Source organism: Catharus ustulatus, chromosome 4, assembly GCF_009819885.2.
Source record: "Catharus ustulatus isolate bCatUst1 chromosome 4, bCatUst1.pri.v2, whole genome shotgun sequence".
NCBI classification, from domain to species: domain Eukaryota; kingdom Metazoa; phylum Chordata; class Aves; order Passeriformes; family Turdidae; genus Catharus; species Catharus ustulatus.
In genome coordinates, this window is record NC_046224.1 from 59,326,290 (window position 1) to 59,344,691 (window position 18,402).

General features: G+C 41.6%; 3 protein-coding genes across 3 annotated transcripts in view; 1 reads left to right on the top strand and 2 right to left on the bottom strand.

Moving 5' to 3' along the window:
* IRAG2 (inositol 1,4,5-triphosphate receptor associated 2) overlaps window positions 1–542 on the bottom strand; it is a 36,492-nt gene extending 35,950 nt beyond the window's left edge. The window contains exon 1 of the mRNA XM_042779205.1: window positions 528–542. Within this exon, the coding sequence (XP_042635139.1) occupies window positions 528–542 (15 nt within the window). The remainder of the gene's footprint in view (window positions 1–527) is intronic.
* A 4,696-nt stretch (window positions 543–5,238) lies between these two features.
* Window positions 5,239–10,142, top strand: SPX (spexin hormone). Its single transcript, XM_033058433.1, has 6 exons — window positions 5,239–5,321; window positions 6,210–6,290; window positions 6,416–6,473; window positions 7,330–7,392; window positions 8,006–8,089; window positions 9,238–10,142. The coding sequence occupies exons 1-6, from the start codon at window positions 5,316–5,318 to the stop codon at window positions 9,294–9,296; spliced, it is 351 nt and encodes a 116-aa protein (XP_032914324.1). The 5' UTR covers window positions 5,239–5,315; the 3' UTR covers window positions 9,297–10,142.
* Window positions 10,143–12,451: 2,309 nt separating this feature from the next.
* Window positions 12,452–18,402, bottom strand: part of GYS2 (glycogen synthase 2) — a 43,378-nt gene continuing 37,427 nt past the window's right edge. The window contains exons 13-16 of the mRNA XM_033057876.1: window positions 18,294–18,389; window positions 16,052–16,215; window positions 14,866–14,946; window positions 12,452–13,335 (exon numbers count right to left, since the gene is read on the bottom strand). Coding sequence (XP_032913767.1) covers window positions 13,114–13,335; window positions 14,866–14,946; window positions 16,052–16,215; window positions 18,294–18,389 — 563 coding nt within the window. The 3' untranslated portion in view covers window positions 12,452–13,113. The remainder of the gene's footprint in view (window positions 13,336–14,865; window positions 14,947–16,051; window positions 16,216–18,293; window positions 18,390–18,402) is intronic.

Below are 18,402 nucleotides of genomic sequence, written 5' to 3' on the forward strand. Positions count from 1 at the left end.
CCAATTAGGCATCAGGCTCCTGCTTCCTGGCCTTTTTACCTTTTTTCCCCCTCACATCTCTCCTGTAGCTATTAAATTAATTGCCTGTAATTTTAATGCAACTTGAAGTCTCCCTGCTCTTCTAGTTATTGTTTAAAACAGCAAGGAACGTTGTGATAGAGGTTATTGCTGTGTCAAAACTCTGGTTTCTGGGGTGGTTCTTATATCTATTAGCAGCTGTTGCCTGCTTTTCCCACCTACAGCAAAATTTCAAGCAGGAACAGATCTGATTTCTGAGAGTTAGAACAGGGAATCCAGGAACTGTGTACTTTTCATCACTCTCACCACTTTTGAAAGGAAGTGTTGAAGTCTCTTGAGCTGATAGTGTATTAGTCTCTCTGTTAACTGTCAGCTCTGTCCTTGGTTCTGTGAAAAAAAAATAAATTTGTCATTAGGACCCTTAACTAATTCCTCTTTTTTATATTAAATTATCAAATGTGCAGTAGAGCCTGCCTGCCTGAAGAGCTGTGCAGCTCCTGCTGAGGTACCCTGTAAATGCCCATGCTTAGATGGCCACATCTCCTTTCCAGCCTGCAAACTGCAGAAAACTGTTTTTCACCTGGTGTTTTGCACCTGGTGTTTGCCTCAGACTTGTCCATTGCTGGGGAAAAAAAACTGTTGTGCCATCCTGTGGTTCACTGAATTCAGAAGAAACACCTCTTTCTAAGATGCTTATACCTTTCAAATGTTTCTGCTCTTTCCTGATGCTTTCAAACACCCTTCACCCCACATACCAGATTTAAATTTTACTTGTAATTATCCCTTGAAGCGGCTTCTCTTTCACAAGCACACTTGTGAGAACAGTTGAACCTGGACCTGGCTGCAGCATTGCTCACACATTAGTCCTCAACAAAGTCCCTGTTACCTCTCTTTGTGTGAGGCATTTACATGATCTCTGACAGACTGGATTTCTCTACCCCTTGTTCTCTACCTCAGGTAGGTTGCAGCACAGTTCTTCTCATACAGTCTAGAGAAAAGACAAAAAGCTTCCCCAGCAAACCTGCAGTGCTTGAAATGCAGCCACAGACATGGTGGTGCTGAATGTGCAGCAGAATAATTAAATAAATTTGGGCCAGCAACTGATGGCCTCTCTAATCATGCACCTGGTTCACACCAGAGAGTATCTCTTCCCTTCAGAGCTGCACCATGAAAATTCACCTTCCCAGAGAAGTTGAAGACATCCCTACTTATTGTAGGGGGGTGGACTAGATGACTTTTAAAGGTGTCTTCCAACCCAAAATATTCTGTAAATTAAGGTCTATTATGGAAAAAAGTAGCACTGAAAAACATATTTGTGTGGCATAAAATGTATTGATGGATTGCAGATAGGATTGTTTTGGTCAATAGGTTTTTACAGGGTAAATATGGAGCTTGTACACAAATTTCCCCTTAGTCTGAGTGGGATATATGGGGTTAAAGTTCAGAGTCAGCTTTGAAAGATCACAGAAATAAGAAAAACAGCCTAAAAAAAAAAGGATGTTAAAAGGTCATACAGTTCATAACTGTGTGTCTAGGCAGGATCAGCTGGGCAATGAGTCCTAAAACAGAGCTATCTATTCTGAGTTTCTCAGTGATAACAAATCAGCTTCCAGGGAAATCTGTATTTGACTTTGCCACTGATAGAAAGCTTGCCTTACTATGAAACTTACTGCACATGAAATGCAAAATGCTTTGTCATTTCCTACTTTGCAGGCTCTGCTCTGACATTTCACAGCCTTTTATGATGAAGTACACTGTGCTGGGTACTGCTCAGGTGCCAGACACAAGTGGGATGTATTTCTCAGGGAAAACTAACAGGAAAGAAAACAAAACAAAACAAAGGAAATGAGAGCAAGCACAAAGCAAAGATCATAACTTCTGGGAGTTTTATACCTTGACAGCACCAGTGTTTGACCACCTACACACAGAACAGCTGCACCTTTTGCTCAGGAGCAAGCCATGGATCACTGGTGTCCTCACCAGCAGTTAAAAATACACAGGCACAAAGCATCCTGTATTTCCAGGGAAATAGCTGGGAAAGTGCATGGTCGTGATGCAAGTCAGTGAGGTAAGTTTGACCCCAGGGATTAAAACTCCAGCACATGAGAACACTTCCCCCTCACCTCAGCACTGAACTTCAAAGGCAGAAATTAGCTTTTTATCACTCACAGCATCAGGATATGCAGCCTGTGCCCTTTAGATCAGCTCCAAGAATAAGAATAGGTTATGTTCTTTCTAATAAGGGGTCCTGCTGCTATAGCAAGCTTCCCTCCACTTTTCTCACTCAGGGTATTGATTACATGCCAGAGCCACTTCCTCCTCCAGGTGAATCAGCTGAGAAATGGCAGCACTGACAGTGAGTGCTTGGTGCACAGCTCATCATCCCAAAGTGCCACAGTTTTTTATTGTGTTATGATCCATAACCCAATTATATATGCTTCATTTTTCAATGGTACGAGCTCACCTGTGCCCACACAGAGCCACAGTTCTTTTGTGAAAGCAAACACTCTCAGTACCTGCACTGCCGTCCCAAAACGTTGCCTCCTGTCCCTGTTTACAAATAAACTGTGTCCCATATGCCATCCTAGAAGTGGTTGGAATTCTGGGAAGGGTGACATGGCCACCTTCTCATAGAATCATGGCAAGAAAAAGTTTTGAAGGGAGAAGCTGAGTCTTTTACATTTTGATCCCTGAAGAAGAATTGACAAACCTGGAGTTCTTTGTTCTGCATGCAGAGTCCTGACAGATTTCCAAGGAGATGGTTCTGAAATACACTTCTGTTTGAAAACTGAAGCAACTTGGAGTCACTGGTCATAGCAAAAATAAATGGATTTGGAGCCATGAGTCACAAAGGTGCAGACAGTTTAAGGGAAAAATAAAAACCTTTTTAAAAAATCCAAAAAAACCCCCGAAGCCCCAAACCATTATGGAAATGCAATTTGAGATTGGGTTCATTTCACCTGATGTGAAAGGTCAAGGTCAACTGTTTCTTGCTACAGGTTGTAACTAAACTCCTGACTTTTAGACACCCTGGTGACACTCAGGCGTCTGATGGTACAGCAATTTAATTTAATTTAATTTAATTTAATTTAATTTAATTTAATTTAATAAATGGTGTTGCCATGATCCTGCTTTTGTTCTTCAACTGGTGGTCAGCTGTCTCTACCACAAGGCAGCTCAGATTTTGGTCTGCTCTGTTCAGCTCCTTGCTGCCCTCCAGGCAACCTCAAACAAGTCCCAGTCCCTACAAGGATTCCAGTGGGACTCAGAATACAGCCAGGTTTGGGAGAGAGACTGAGACTCCAGCAACACCAAGTCAGAGTCACTCAGATTTTGCAAAATGGTCGAAAGAAAAGAACTGAAGCTGTTTTCCTACAGTGTGGTAACATCTTTCTCCATGCCTCCCATTCTCCTGCTCTCCCAGTTGCAAGGAAGGGGCTGAGCTGGTTGTCCCCCTCTGTTTCTTTTGTGTTAACTTGTCTCATTCCAGTGGCAGGAAAAGCAGGGTTCCTTTTCAGTGCCTGACACATTCTGGTTTTCCTTCCACGAGGAGAACCATCCTGGAGAGATACTTCACACTGCCCAATCCCAAAGGCAGGGGGTTAATTTTTACAGGCTCAGCTGAATGTTTTGATTCCAGCCCTGTGGTCTGTGCATAACGGGAAGATCTAAAGTCACTCCAGAAGGGAATGGGTGAGCAGCTTTACCTTTTCCATGCCTCTGCATGTTAAATGTCTCCTGGATGAAATGCACAGCTCCCTTCTAAAGCTAAGGGTTGAGCATCATTGAGAAATGTCTCTGACATGTCAGAGCACAGGGAAAAGAGCAGGGAAAATAAACTTCACAGTGAAGTAGATGCAAGTAGATTCCCTTCTGCTGTCCAGGATGCAACCTGGCATGGCGTTTTGAAAGGATGGAGCTCTAACAGCAGCTCCCAGCCACCACAGGAGCTGCTTGAGACCAAAACCTGAACTTCCCTCTGTTTTCTTGCCTCTACACCAGCACGAGCTGCAGCTGATGGCAATTCTGTATATTTAATTCTGTGTGGCATGAGCAGGGAACAGAGGGATACCCCCCACAATCTGGACAGCAATTGCACCTTCACTTAATAATGTGCTGTGGAGCAGTGTCCACAGACACACAGTGCTGGGGAGGAGCTCACAGTGCCTGTCTGCACATTCCTCATTGGACTCCACATCCAGGAGCCAGTGTTTGTCACACCCATGGCCCGACCTGGATTTTTGTCACACCACGGGCTGGCCCTGTGCGAGAGGCTGCTGCAGTAAACTTTCCACTGGTCAGTCTTCTAATCAGCAAATGTCTACCTCCCTGTTTGCTTTGCTTCTCCTTCTGCTTCCATCGAGTTTACAAAGGAAAATGTTCAGGAGGAGAGGTGAAAACCCTGGCTAGAGAGCAAGCAAGGCCAGGCATCAAGTGTGATTAACTCTGCCTGAGGACCAAACCCACTCTCCATGACTGCAATGAGCCCAACAATCCCAGAAGTAGCTCACGGAAATTACTTCCCTGATCCCTGCCTGTTTTCCGCTCCACTGTTTGACCTGTTCAAGCCCATGATCTGGGCTTTTACTTCAGCCAATCCGTGAGACAGAAAAGTGTTTCTGAGTTCAGGGTTTATTTATTAGGAGTTCAGGATTTATTGGGTATTTTCGGTCCTTTTTGTTCTTGTTGTTGTTGAGCTTTGTACTTTTACTTGTGTGTAAGAAAAATAGATGCAAAAGATCATTAGAGAATCAAACCATAAACTACATCCTCTGAATGCATGCAAGGAATAACCTCAAGCTAGTGACACTGAGTAAATCACCTTTTTCTTGATGCTGGCGAGTAATTCACCAGCTTTTCCAGCACCACAATGGATAATAATCTGCTATATTGTAGATTATCCTGGGTAAACTCTCACCATCCATATTAATACCCACTCTGGCTGTGATTATTGATCATCCAGCAGGAAGGTGATGCATTGCAAGCACACAGGGCTGATGCTGATGTATTCAGGATGTGTTCACCTGGTTAATGGGGTGCATCTCCAAGTGCATCCATCTTTCAATCATTTCAATCAAGACTTCCTGCAAGGCTGCAGGTTTCCCTCAGGAATCATCAGACCTTCTGCTTCCCCATCTACAGGGCTGACAAGTGATCCCTTCAGACTCCTCCACCACGGAAGGGGAGGGCACCTCCACTCCGAAGATTTAAAAAGGGACCCCTGGACATGCAGGAAGGAGATCTTGTGACACATCACCCCGAGGAAGGAAGACTGAAGGTCGGTCACTGAGATAAGCATGAAGGTAAGTGAGAATTTTTTGGTCTGTAGCAAACATTTAGTTTGCAATTAATGCTTTTTTTTTTCTTGTAAGGGCAATATTTAGGAACTGCAGGGGGGCTTAAGAAAATTCCTTAAAAATCAAAAGAAATATCCACATAGATATATTATGTGTATTTTAAACAACTGCATTTAAAAAAAACACCAAGAGCACAACCTCTCAAACCCAGGATGAAATGAACCACTGTGAAACATAAAGTTAGATGGTCTGGTGCCCATCACTATTACCAGTACATGAATAACAACATGGTCAGTGTGAACAAGCAGAGGGCAACTTGTGCACAGAGGATTCATGCTCAATGCTTCCATTTGCATGTGCTGCATCAGTGAACTAACTCCAAGAATCGAAAAAACCCGTCTTGTGACTCGTGTTAATCATGATTGATATTGATAGGATGCTAAATTTAAAACATTTTTTCCTTTTTTTTTAACCTGAGGAAGTAGAGATTTTGTCTCTTGGTCAGTTTGTTTGTTTGTTTGGAATGAGAAGTCCCCTACATTTGCTTGTTGTCTACAGTTTGGTAAAATCCATGTAGATTTTATACCACCTGTACCCATTAGTTTGCACATTATTCTCATTTCGGAAGGATCTGATGTCCTTGTAAATAGGAGCACAAAAGGTGCTCACCTTCATGGCAGTTCTCACCAGGATGGAATGGATTTGAGTAAAAAGAATAAGGTTCTATTTAACTTTAATCCTCTGATCAGAGCAGCATGCACTGAGACACCCCCTGAGCAAGAGGAGGTTTGGCAGCAAGGCAGGAGCTGGGAACACCCTCACATTTAGATGTGAAGTTGGGAGGATGTGCAGATGTGACTTTTCCTGCACCTTGTGGTTCTCTGTTGTGCACAGGGGCTGCAGAAACTCACAGCATCTGCCCTGGCCTTGCTCCTGGCAGCATCCTTCATCGCCTTCTCCTGGAGTGCCCCTCAGGTGAGCTCAGGCTGGAGCTCATGAAGCTCAGAGCTTGGTGCCATTAAGTATTTGCACTAATTAGCAATGGCATGGAATGCTGACATGTCTTTCCCCCCCCTTTCTTTTTTTCTTTTGGCATAAAGGCTCATTTCCAAAGAAGAAACTGGACTCCTCAGGCCATGCTCTATTTGAAGGGTGCACGTAAGTCCCGAGCTCTTTCCATTTTGAGGAGATAATTTTTTCCACCCCTGGATTATTCCTTGATTCCACACAAGCAGGAGATCCTGAGGAAGCTGGGGGGGTAGAAGTTTTGAGGCTTGCAGGGAGGATGTGCTAATTGCATGGTGCTAATTATGTCCTGGTCACACCTTTGGTCCCTGTACAGGCCATTCACTTCAAAGTTGGACTCAATGGTCCTGGTGGGTCCTTCCCACTCAGAATATTCTCTGATTCTATACTTAGTTAGGGATTTTGTCCTTTGATCCAACTCATCAAATTTAACAGAAATATTAATATGAAAAATTGTATTCTGAATTGTTGTTTTAAAATTAAAAGGTATCTGGGAGGGCAGCTGTTAAGAGAGGAAGGAAAAAGCTCCCTGTAAATTAGAGGGGAAAAAAAAGAAGGTGATTTCCTAAGAGTAATGGACAAGGGAAACAATATAAATAATTGCAACACATATATAAGCTCCAAACAACTGTAAATATAACTGAAAGTTCTAGTGCCATTAATACAATTATTTCTAAATAAAAGTAAAAATTTTGACCCTTTTTATTCTTTAAAAAAATTCTTCCAGCTGAATAATGCATTGTATTTCTTCCCTAGTGTGCTTTTTATCATTCTTACTGATGCATAGGAAGCAATGCGATTTTATTTTGTTAGTCTGGGATTTGGGGTAGGTTTTTTTTCTTTTTTAGAATAGAAACACAATTTTAAAGGCAATACTTTGTAGTCCAGCAAAGAGATTGAAGGCTCTTGACCATATACAAAATTGAAGAGAGTCCTTTAGGGACTATGAAGTAGGAATTACAACATATTTGGGGGTTTGCTTTTGTAGAGGGACGTCGCTTCATCGCAGATGAGAGCCAGAGGAAGGACCTGTATGACAGAGTGCAGCTTGGTGAGTCCATCCTCAAGGGCTGTGGAGCCCATCCACCTTCCCCAGGTTATGGGAGAAATCCCTGGAAATGGGAGGGGATTTGTTCTCCTGGAATCATAGCCAAGGAAACAACTAAACGCCCTTTTTTTTTAGTACCTTCATTCCAACCACCACATGGCAAAGACTGACTTTTCTCTCTGGTGCACCTGTGTGATTTCATTTACATAATTTCCAGACTGACCTGGCTGCTAGGTGGGATTTTCATCAGTGCTTTTGACTTGCTTTTTGCACTGGAAAAAAAATCTGATCTATTATTAATTATGCTGAAGCAACAAATAAGAGGCATCCATACTAGGCAATGTTTCTGGAGAGAACAGAATGTTGGAAAAAAGTTAGGAACTTACAAAAAGGGAAAATGTTCTTTTTACCTTCTGAGGGACTTTGAAATAACCTCCATTTAAAAAAGATTGCTAATCTCTCTTGTGTTAATTATCAGGCTGGTTTTGAGCAGGCAATGTCATAGAGTGAAGGAGATAGTATTTTTGTGTATTTCTCTAATAAAAAAGCAAAGAACAAAGTAAAGAAATTCCATAAGACACTAACAAATCATGCATCTCTGATTTTTTCATTCTAGATACACGCAGCCATAACACAAATCCTTTATCTCTTCCTGAAGCTGCTGCACTGTTCCTCACTGCCTTACAGAAAGCACAAGAAGGTAAATACGCCTTTTGTCTTACTCTTTTTTAAAAGTGTTTTTTTAGTATTTAATTTACTACAAATTTAGCTAATTAATCTGAAAGATCTGCTTTGAACTGAGATACTGTTCAACAGAGTGCCCTGTATATTTACACAGATTACAACATGAGCCACATAATGATAGCAGGTAAAATATTTGTATATTCTGCTTTTAATTTTCAGATGTTTTACTGGTTTGGAGTCAAGGGAATGGCTATTTTTTAATTGAATTTTCCAACTCAAATCTTTATTGGGGTTACTTTTTCTGTAGAATATTGTTTGCTTGTGAAAATTTTATTCCTCCACTGAATTTGGTGCAAAGGTTTAAAAGAATCCATAACAACCCTGAGAGAGGAGCTGTTGGTTTCACATCACCAGGCTGAAACCCCAAACTTTTGCTTTCCATGTCCTCTGTCCTTAAAATCTCTCACCTCTTCAGCTACCAGAGAATTTTTTTTTTAAACTACGAAAAAAAAAAAATCAGTGGCATTTTGGAGAAAGAAAGAATCAAAAATGAGCATAGTGCTTTGGACAAAATATATGAGCACTTCTAAAGTTAAATCGGTGAAAGTGTCATTTGTATGCCCACGAAATCCTCTGAAGGTGGATCTTTACAAATCTTAGTGGTATTTTCCTGCTTGCTGCTGCTGTAGCAGGGGAGATGGACAGCAACTGACAAAAAAGGGTGAAATCTCTGAGAGAGATAAGCAGAACTGGCAGCTTGTTTAAAAAAAAAATAGGTGGAATAACATCTCCATCACTGTGGCAGGAAATAACGAGTCAAACCTGGGTAAGCCATGCAGTTTCAGATCAGCTGATTTTAGACTTGACTGAGGGTAATGGGCAAATGAAGAAGAAATCCATTATTTTCTTCAGCATGGAATTTTTTTTGCCATGTGCTAACTTACCCCTCTGGACATGGTTTGTATTTCTGTTCTTCAGCAAACAGAAAAATTCCAACATTTAAAAATGAGAGAAGACATGATTGCTTTTAGAGATGCTGCCTCCCTCAGCTGACAGTCACACTGCACTGAATCTGTATAAGGCACATCTGAAAGCTGAAAATTTTGGCTGGCTGGACTTCCCTTTATCTACACTTATTTCTCCCCATTGTGTCTTGTCTTACAGTGGAAGAAGAAAACAGTGACCACCCTGGCTACTTGACAGACAATCTTTCAAACTGGTGAAATTATTTAAAATGTGTTTAACATTTGTACAGCTTTGAGCCTGAAAGCATAACTTGTGCAAGTAGAGTGTTTCATCCATTCTCACTGAGGTTCCCAAAGGGTGAGGTGTTTTGACAGTGCAAAATTTTGAATCCAAAGGCATTAAAAGGTACCAGTTCAGATAAGGAAAGCATCTGTAAAGTTCCTGTTTTCTTTAGAGCATTTTGTATGTCCCATCTGAAATTTAAAACGTATGGTACCATCTCACCTGAAAAGATGGTTAAAACTCTTTTTTTGGACAACCACTTCATTAAAAAGTTTTTCAATTGTCATTGGGAAACCTTTTACCACCTTCCACTTAGCTGAATATTGAAGCTTTTTAAACTCTGATAAAGACAGATTCCATTACCACTTCATTGGTGGCCCTGTAAGATGCTGATGGTCAAAAAATTCAGTGAGGTATAAAAACATTGCAGCTATCTGCAGCTGCAAAGCTGGTGAATTTTGGTTTTGTTGGGTTTTTTTTGTTTTGTTTTGTTTTTTTTTTCTTTTTTTTTTGGCAGATATCAGTCAGCACAGAGAATAGGCAGCAGCATTTATTGCCCCAGTTCACTCCTGCAGAAATACTCTGCAGTATTCAATAATCCTACTGAGCAAGTCCCAGCACACAAAGGCAATTTAGGGACATGTCTTGCACTATCAGGGCCTCATTTACAACTGCATTGTGATTGTATTTTTTTTTTCTGAGTTACAGAACTGGAATTATGCATAAATCTATTAATTATCATTTTATGCTGATAAGGATGTATTATTTATATATTTCTGTGGTCTTACTGGAAAGCCCTCTGTACTTCTGATGTAATTAAAGAATAGCCACATGATTTCTGTGTCCAAGCAACTGTTTTTATTTCTTTAATCTTCTGCCCTAGTCATGCTCTTCATCTTTTAATGTTAAATTCCCCTGATCTTTCTCATAACACTACTAATTAATTCTAACTCACTCTATGATGCTTCTCCTCAACACAAAGAAAAATAGCTGAAGGAATTAATTTGTTTCATCGGTTAGAGGCACCTTCAGTGATTGTTTATAATCTATATCACTTAATGGAGGAACACAACTGGTGAAATCAGTGTCCTGCTTTGTTCATTTTTAAGCACTAATGTATCTTCCAATGGCAGTGCTTGTTGTATGACAGAACACATTCATGATGAACTTCACTTCAAGACCAGTGGCATCCACCAGAATCCTTTCATGAATTTAGCTGCTTTGTTTTGAGCATATTTGGAATATCTCAGGTATCTAAGTGATTTTCCAGCATGTGCTCAGACAAAAAGTAGCATAGAATCAGAGAACATAATCCTAGAATGGCCTAGTTTGGAAGGGACCTAAAAGATCATCCAGTTCCAAATGCCCTGACATGAGCTGGGACACCTTCCACTAGAAAAGGGAAAAGTAGAGGGGTTATACATCCTTTGGTTTATCAGTGTCTTTATTTATTTATATGTCTCTGCCTGTCCCAAGGATACAGAAACTGTCCTCACCCTATTCCCTGCTGACTGCTTTTTGTGTGTGTTTCTGATTTAAGGTCTCAAGCTTAAACAATTCCTCACAAATACCATGAAACACAATAAACCTTCTGCCTTGCTGGTGAGCTGTTTGTGAAACCCCAGTAATTTCCATCTGGAAGACAATCCCTTATGTAACAGCTAGCTGCTACCAATTTTGTCAGGTGTCAGTAACTGTTGGGAATGTGTGGCATTTAATTTAGGCAATCTGTTGCTGTGGCTGAATGAGAAGCCACTCCCCCAGTGCTATAAATTCAACATACAGAAGTGTTTTGCAGTAGATAAATTGCTTTCTCACTAATGGTTGATCCTGGAATCAAGGCAGAACTAACACGAGCCCAAGGTGTGGGGCAGAGGTCACTTTGGCCACTGCAGGACCTGAATCTGAAAATTTGGATTAGTCCTATCTCAAAAGCTGTGCACTTTCTAACACCAGGAGGGTGCTCAAAGCATGTGGGTGTGCTAAAACACACACAGCTTTCCTGCCCTACAACAGAGCTTTGAAATACAAGCAATAAATACAGATTTCTTGATTTGTTTTATATGTTCTTTGGAACTCTCAGCCATTACATCTTTTGACTCTGAAAGGGAACTCTGATTGAGAGCACTTTGTGGAAGAAGCACAAAATGCAATTGTTCTCCATGTAGTAAACCATGTGAAGGCAAATATTTGCAGTTTCTTTCACCACTTTTATATGAAAAATTACTCAGTGTTTAATTACCTTTTAAATGGCTAAAGAAATAATGATTCCTTTTAATTCCAAGTAAGTTTTTACTATAAAAACCAGAACCTGACTTCTGAGAATATTCTTTCAAGTATGTGAATAAGCTCGAAAATGAAAGTCCAGTTTTAAAGCTGATTTTAGGTGGCCAAAAATACAAATAGGCACATTGTCACTTTTATTCTAAATGGCCTATAGTCAGAATCATGTCACCAAGCACTGGTTAAGTGTTTGGAAGGTAGGAGCCTAACTAAAGCTGGACACCTACGCTCCCCCCTGGGATTGACAGGACAGGTAAATACCTCCAAAGCTTACATTGTCCTACCTGCTGAAGGACAGGCTGAAAAAAGTTCTGGAAATGTATTTTCTTGAGCAGCATGAGAAATTTTTGATGCACAAACTTGTAAAACAAGAGACTGATCTCCTTCCTAACATCTTCATGTCAAGATGTGCTTCTGAAGAGCCTGTTCAGGCGCTCTCCATGTGTAGGAGCTGAAACACTTCTAAAGCTTTCTGTAAGGAAAATGAAATGTTTAGTTCTTGTTGTGAGGATCAGCTATTCCCCAAGAACTTTGAAGTCTCAGGTGCTTTTCAAAACAATGTCTGAATGTTTTTTAGCATTATTTGTTAGGATTAGGTCTCCTCTCGAAGAAGCCAAATAGAACATGGACTAATTGAAATTACTGATCCTTGAATGTTGTCACATTGGCCTGGGGCTTCTTGTCTGCAGGGCAAGGTGCTACTGAAGGAAATTTTGTCATTCACTTTAGCCAAGCTACATTAATTTCCTCCCAAACTAGATTGTTAACAAACTTAGAATCTACAAGGAGATGAAAATAAAAGAGACATACCAGAGGAATCAGAAAATAAACAGTCTGCTGTTTATTGTGGGTCTAAATGACCTCAGAAAGATGACTTCGTTTGTTTCTAAAATGCCCACTGCATAAGACGTTATATTGTTCCACAGGAAGTATGTTTTACTACTGGATCAAGACACTTCTGTGTGCTGTAAAAAAGTGTTTTAAATTATGCAAGCTTACAATAAACAGCATCAGGAAAAAGAAAGACCATTTTTTTTCAGTGTATCTTTTTTAACTCTTCCAAATTTCTCCAGTGTAACATATTTTTTCTTTGATTTTTTTGAGTTCTGGTTTAAAGTTCACGTTAATTTAGGAGGGGAAAAGGGGAAACATAAATGAAGTAGGAATTCATTTGGGATACCCAAAGTGCAGCTATTTGTCTAGACTATGATTAATACAGATGATTCCACAGACAAAGGTAAGATCTGCAGTATGTATAAGCTCCTGAGGGGCTTGTCTCATTCTCTAGTTTTATTAAGCCTGAAAAATCTCTTCTACCTCAAAGGGGCACAGAAAAATTGTCATTTAAACTACTTTCAAGGTGAAATAGTATTATTTCCAGAAGTGTAGCTCAAGTAACATTTAAGGTTCCCCTAATTATACCACACTGTCCTTAACACAAAGCTTGCCAAGCCTACAGGAGAAACTGTCGAGTGGATGGGGAGCAGTGCCAGGGCGAGAGCAACGAGTTCAGTTCCTGTATTCCCCGTGCTGCTTCTTTTTTCCTTGTGGCAAGGCTCCAAAGGAAAAGGGGGACTTGATGTTCTGCCTATCCCTTTCAGCTTCCTCATCCTCGTCGTATCTCTCGTCCTCATCTTCGTCCTCAGCTTCGCTGTGGTGAGGGCTGGAATGCTGTGAGGCAGAGGGCGATGGCGGCACTGATGAAGGCCTGGGGTACCTGAAACCTTCCGTCTGCCAGACAAAGAAGCAAGTGGAATGGATTAACTGAGCCCCCCGATGGGTTTTACACCAATTTGAGAGATGAAAGCCAGACCTGCCCTGCTCTCTAAAATTAAGCTTCCCTCAACCCAGATCCTCTCAGTCCTCCTCTGCCAGTAAGGACACACCTGTATGACAGAGATTTACCCTGCGCCAAAAACAACATCCTGCCCTTCCAGTATTGCTTTTTGAAAAACACAGCTATCTTTACTGAGCCTTAAAACAATCAGTACAACACGAAATCCTGCTGTACTCTGCAGTCAGAATATGCTTACTGAAATGTAGGCTTCAATCCATACATTCAAAACAGTTTTCCAGTTATAATGTCAGCATCTGCAAAACCAGAACCCAGCAAGGGGTTTTGCCTGAACCTCCTCTCTCCTTACTAAAAAATAGAGTTGCTCTTTGGAGGTTTGGTTTCAACACTGTTCTGAGCAGTCTCTCTTTTCAAATTGGTGCTGATCTCGACTAGGCAAGAGGAGTTTGAAGGTGTGCCTTTGGAGTGACCCCCTGCAGCTCCAGCCAACATATCACGTTCAGATTAAGGCAATACTGTACCTTGCTTTCCCTAGAACATCCTTTCCCTCTATTTGGTTAGTGCAGAATACCCCCATGGCATTTAGCAGAAGCAAAAATTAGAAGCTGCCATTCTTCCAAGAGGAATTTCAAGGGTCAATTCCTCAGCTGGTCCAAAGTGGCATAGTCCCATCCAGCTCAGCCTAAATAATCTGAAGATGACCTGTTCCTGTGTCCTACCTGGTCACCCCTGTGTTTGGATCTGATACCTGCAGGTTGTGGTTTAACCCCAGTCAGCAACTCAGCCCCACACAGCCTCAGCTCACTTTCCCCAGAGGGGTTGAGGGGAGAATCAAAAAGGGGAAAGTGGGAAAGCTCATAGGTTGGATTAAAGCAGTTTAATAGGGAAAGCAAAAGCTGTGCACACAAGCAAAGCAAACCCAGGAATTCATCCCCATGGGCAATTCATCCCCAGAAAAGCAGGGCCCCGTCACAGGTAACATTTACTTGAAAACACCAGCACTATGAACATCTTTCTTTCCTCCTTCTTCCCACAGCTTTATACACTGAGCATGATGCCATAAGGTCTGGAATGTCCCTTTGGCCAGTTAGGGTCAGCTGTCCTGGCTGTGTCCCCTCCCAATTCCCTGTGCACCCCCAGCCCCTCACTGGGGTGGGGTGAGAAGCAGAAAAGTTCTTGGCTCTGTGCAAGCCCTCCTCAGAAAAAACTAAACCATCCCTGTGTTATCAGCACTGCTTTCAGCACAAATCCAAAACACAGCCCAGCTACTGTGAGAAAAATTGACTCTGTCCCAGACCAAAACATCACACTCCTGACTGGAGACTGGGTCTATAACTTGTTAATCTTTTATTTAGGAGTTCCTACTTCCCTTTAGTTAAACACAAACTTGCTAACTCTCTTCTCCCTCACACTCTTTCTCCTTGTGAAGCAATTAAAATGAATTAATCTCCAACAGCAGACTTTACCTTTGGTGGAGCACTTCGTTCCATCTCAAATTTATCCGGGAATGTTCTGCTGAGGGCCAAGTGTCTGGCATGCATGTAATACTGCAACAAAACAGAGAAGCCATTACAAGTCATAGAAATATTGGACAGATTTAAGCGAGGGGAAAGGAACATTAAATCAGTATCTTCCAGAAGACAGTGCTGAACAAAGGCTAAACATGTTTTCAGATAAGCAGAATCCAGCTGATATTACTGCTTGTACTGTGAAGTGATGAGTGAGGACAGATTCCCACCAAAGAAGTTTGGAACAGAAGATGCGTAAGTGGCTGTAAGATCTATTAAGATGGAAACTACGACTTGTCTTGGTCAGTATAGTTCCTATTGAGTGACAGGTATTCTTTACCCCTTAGAAAAGAACTGGGGATTTTTAATGAGGAAAATTTACATCTTAAAGTGTGCATATGTATTACACATAAATTTTAAACTCATTCAAAGTCACTCTGGACTGCACAGAAGCATCTGTAACAGTGACAGAGAAATAACATTTATGAGTTCACTGATGCCTGGTATTTAAGAATTTGACAAAAATATTTTTAGATCCACTGTATTCCTGAGTTTGCAGCACATGCACAGAAAAAATAGCTTGTTATATCTTATGCAGTGTTGGGAACCATATAAATACTAAGGCTCTCACACAGGTATCACAGCAAGAAAAGGTCTAAAATAGTTAGAAAACTCATTTCTTTAGTCCTGTGCACTAGAGAGCAATACTTTGCTACTGTCTTCTTAGTAGGTGGTACTGCAGTGCTCTCTGTGTCAAATTAAAAACAGTTCTTTGCATTTAAAGCACAGAGGTAGTTAAGGAGTGTTGAGGAGCCACAGGGCCCAGCAACATTTCATGCAGGATGAGAAGGATTTTTGAGTGTCCAGATGACTTTGGAACACAAATCCTCCTTAGTGTAGGTGTTGCCAGCAACACTAGATTTTCACATTGTGTTTAGCACCAGAGAGAGCTCAGTGGATTCTGCCCTAACCTATCCAGTCTCTCCTTGCCACTGGAGCATGGAAGGATTGCACTGAAATGAGCAGGCTCTGCCTTGAGCCCCTTGGAGAGGGGAATTTCAGCACAGAGCTGTGTCCTTACTGCAGCTGGAGGCTCTGGCTAGACTTTTGAGCCTGGAATTGTTAATGCCTCTGTGCCACACACCCTGCCCAGGTATTTCCAGTCCAGGAGGTCAGAGAGGCGCTCGGTGCGGTTCCTCTGGATGATCCTCTGGCGCCGGTTCTGCTGGCAGAACCCGTACAGGAACTGGGTCAGCTGGTTGCACGACTCGTCCGGCGAGCGGAACCTCCTGTCCACGATGTAGATCCCTGAGGGACACAAGGAAGGCTGAGGTCAGTGGGACTGGAGATGGGGTCTGACCTCCTACACTGCCAGTCCACCTTCTGTCACGTAGTCTTACAAGCATTACAGGCAGTATGTCCTTTTTAATGCTAAAAGGAGCTACAGCTGGATATTTGTTACCATTCTGACAGAACAGAGAGATGTGTGGAGAGGCTCACAGCTGGTCTGTGAGCCAGAGAGGATTAATGAATAAGGGATATTTCTGAAAAGATTCTTATCAAGGCCATTGGCCTGGAGACCAAGAAGAGAAGAAGGAGGAGGAGAGAAGCGGGAAAGAAAACCTGCTGGGAAAAGCATTTCTAGAAAAGTCTTGTGAAAAACAGAGGTGGATATGGTTTCAGACTAATTAATGTTATATTGATTTACTGTAACCAATGAATAAAGTGCAAACTTTGTAGAGGGCATAAAAGATAGCTAGTTGTTGTAATAAAGGCATATTAGCCTTCTGAAATGTAGTGTGTCTATTCGTATGTCACGCCCACCTCAACACTGATAGAGATGCAGAAGAATATGCAAATTTTTTTTTAACTTTAATTTTCTTTACTTTTCATGCTGAAATTAAGTGAATTCTTCAAAACTCAGAGGCTTTGTTGTATCTCCAAAAGGGTTTGAGTTTCTGGATAAAGACATATCATTTTATCTGCCATAATTTTTAAAATACTAACTTGACGAAAACCTAATCAATCTAGTGTTTTCCCAGCTTGCTGTAGAATTCACAAGTGTGGATGGCCAGAATCAGGCTGTAGGAGAGAGGCAGTGTTTTCTGTAGAAATACAAGGGTTTCCATAGAGACAGCTAACTCACATACATCATTCAACAGACAATTCTGGCACAGAGAGGGCAGAGGTAAGCTTTGCCTCTACATTGTTGAGATTAATACTTTATTTTTGCCACCTTCTTTACACCAGGGTGTTGGGAAGAAGAGGGTACCAGACCTTGCAGGTCTCTTAATGGACATGACAGATGCAAAGCAACCTTAATGAAGCTCCTGATAGTAATTTATGTCAACTCACATCTACCTTTTGGCAGAGACAAGCAAGTGACCTGTGTTCTGTGGTCTATCTATAGATATAGGTGGATCTATATTTTGTACCTAGCTCTAACCCTTGGGCCTAGGTCAGGCAAAGGTGACACCAGTGTGGGACTGTCACTGGCTGATTGTGGAAACAAGCCCAGGTACTTGGAAAGAGGCTCTAGTTTGGGAACATATTCAATATTCACAGAACCATAGAATTATAGAATGGTTCAGGTTGGAAGGGACCTTAAAGATCATCTCATTCCAGCCCCCTGCCATGGGCAGGGACACCTTCCACTATCCCAGGTTACTCAGAACTATATACATCCTGGCCTTGAACACTTCCAGAGATGGGGCATCCAGTTAGCCCTGGCTAAGCAAGAAGGAAAGGACAGGGAGGGCTGTGCCTTGCTCTGTACCCGGGGGAGGCTGTGACAACTGCACCAGTTGGAAAACAGGGACAATCAACCCGAAAAGGAGGATCTGCTGAAGCAGAGGATGACTCGAGGCAGAATTGTCCTGACATACCAGGCACTGCCACTCTGGTCATGAACCTTCCTGAGCAGATCATTATTTGAAGTACATTCATTGTATTTCCATGGTTCTCTTTTTTTTTCAAGTGTACACGTAATTTAATGTTTGTTTGGGGAGGGTCATCACTGGTCTTGAAGTCCCAGACTAATAAGAGAAGCAGATTTTCCCCGCTTCTTTGGAAGGCTCAGAGTGTTCTAATGCAACTAAAGGGAAATGCTGGGAGACTCTAGACTGATATGAGCAGTGATGAATTTGGAAGGATACAGCAGACAAAAGATTAAAGGGAGACCAAAAAAAATCTAGAAAGGATTTGGATAAATATGAAAGTTGAAATCACTTGTCCAACATAACAAGGTATTCAGAGTCCTGAACATATTCCCCCAATGAATTCCCTTGTCCTAGAGAAACACAAATTTGAGGAGCAACAGCATGGTTGTTGTGCTTTTTGCTCTCTAACTCAGAGTTGGTATTTTGATATGCTGTTAAAGTTTTTACCATAAGCTTCTGGATCAGCAACGTGTTCCTGCATGAAACAGCCAAATCCAGAGAGGTTTGTGGTTACACTGGGAATGCCCATCACAGTACACTCAGCTGCAGAAAGAAA

Excerpts from the sequence above, each read along its gene's own strand:
- SPX (XM_033058433.1), top strand. Across the intron at positions 6,291-6,415 it reads TCTCCTGGAGTGCCCCTCAG|GCTCATTTCCAAAGAAGAAA; the intron begins GTGAGCTCAGGC and ends TTTGGCATAAAG. Across the intron at positions 8,090-9,237 it reads CTTACAGAAAGCACAAGAAG|TGGAAGAAGAAAACAGTGAC; the intron begins GTAAATACGCCT and ends CTTGTCTTACAG.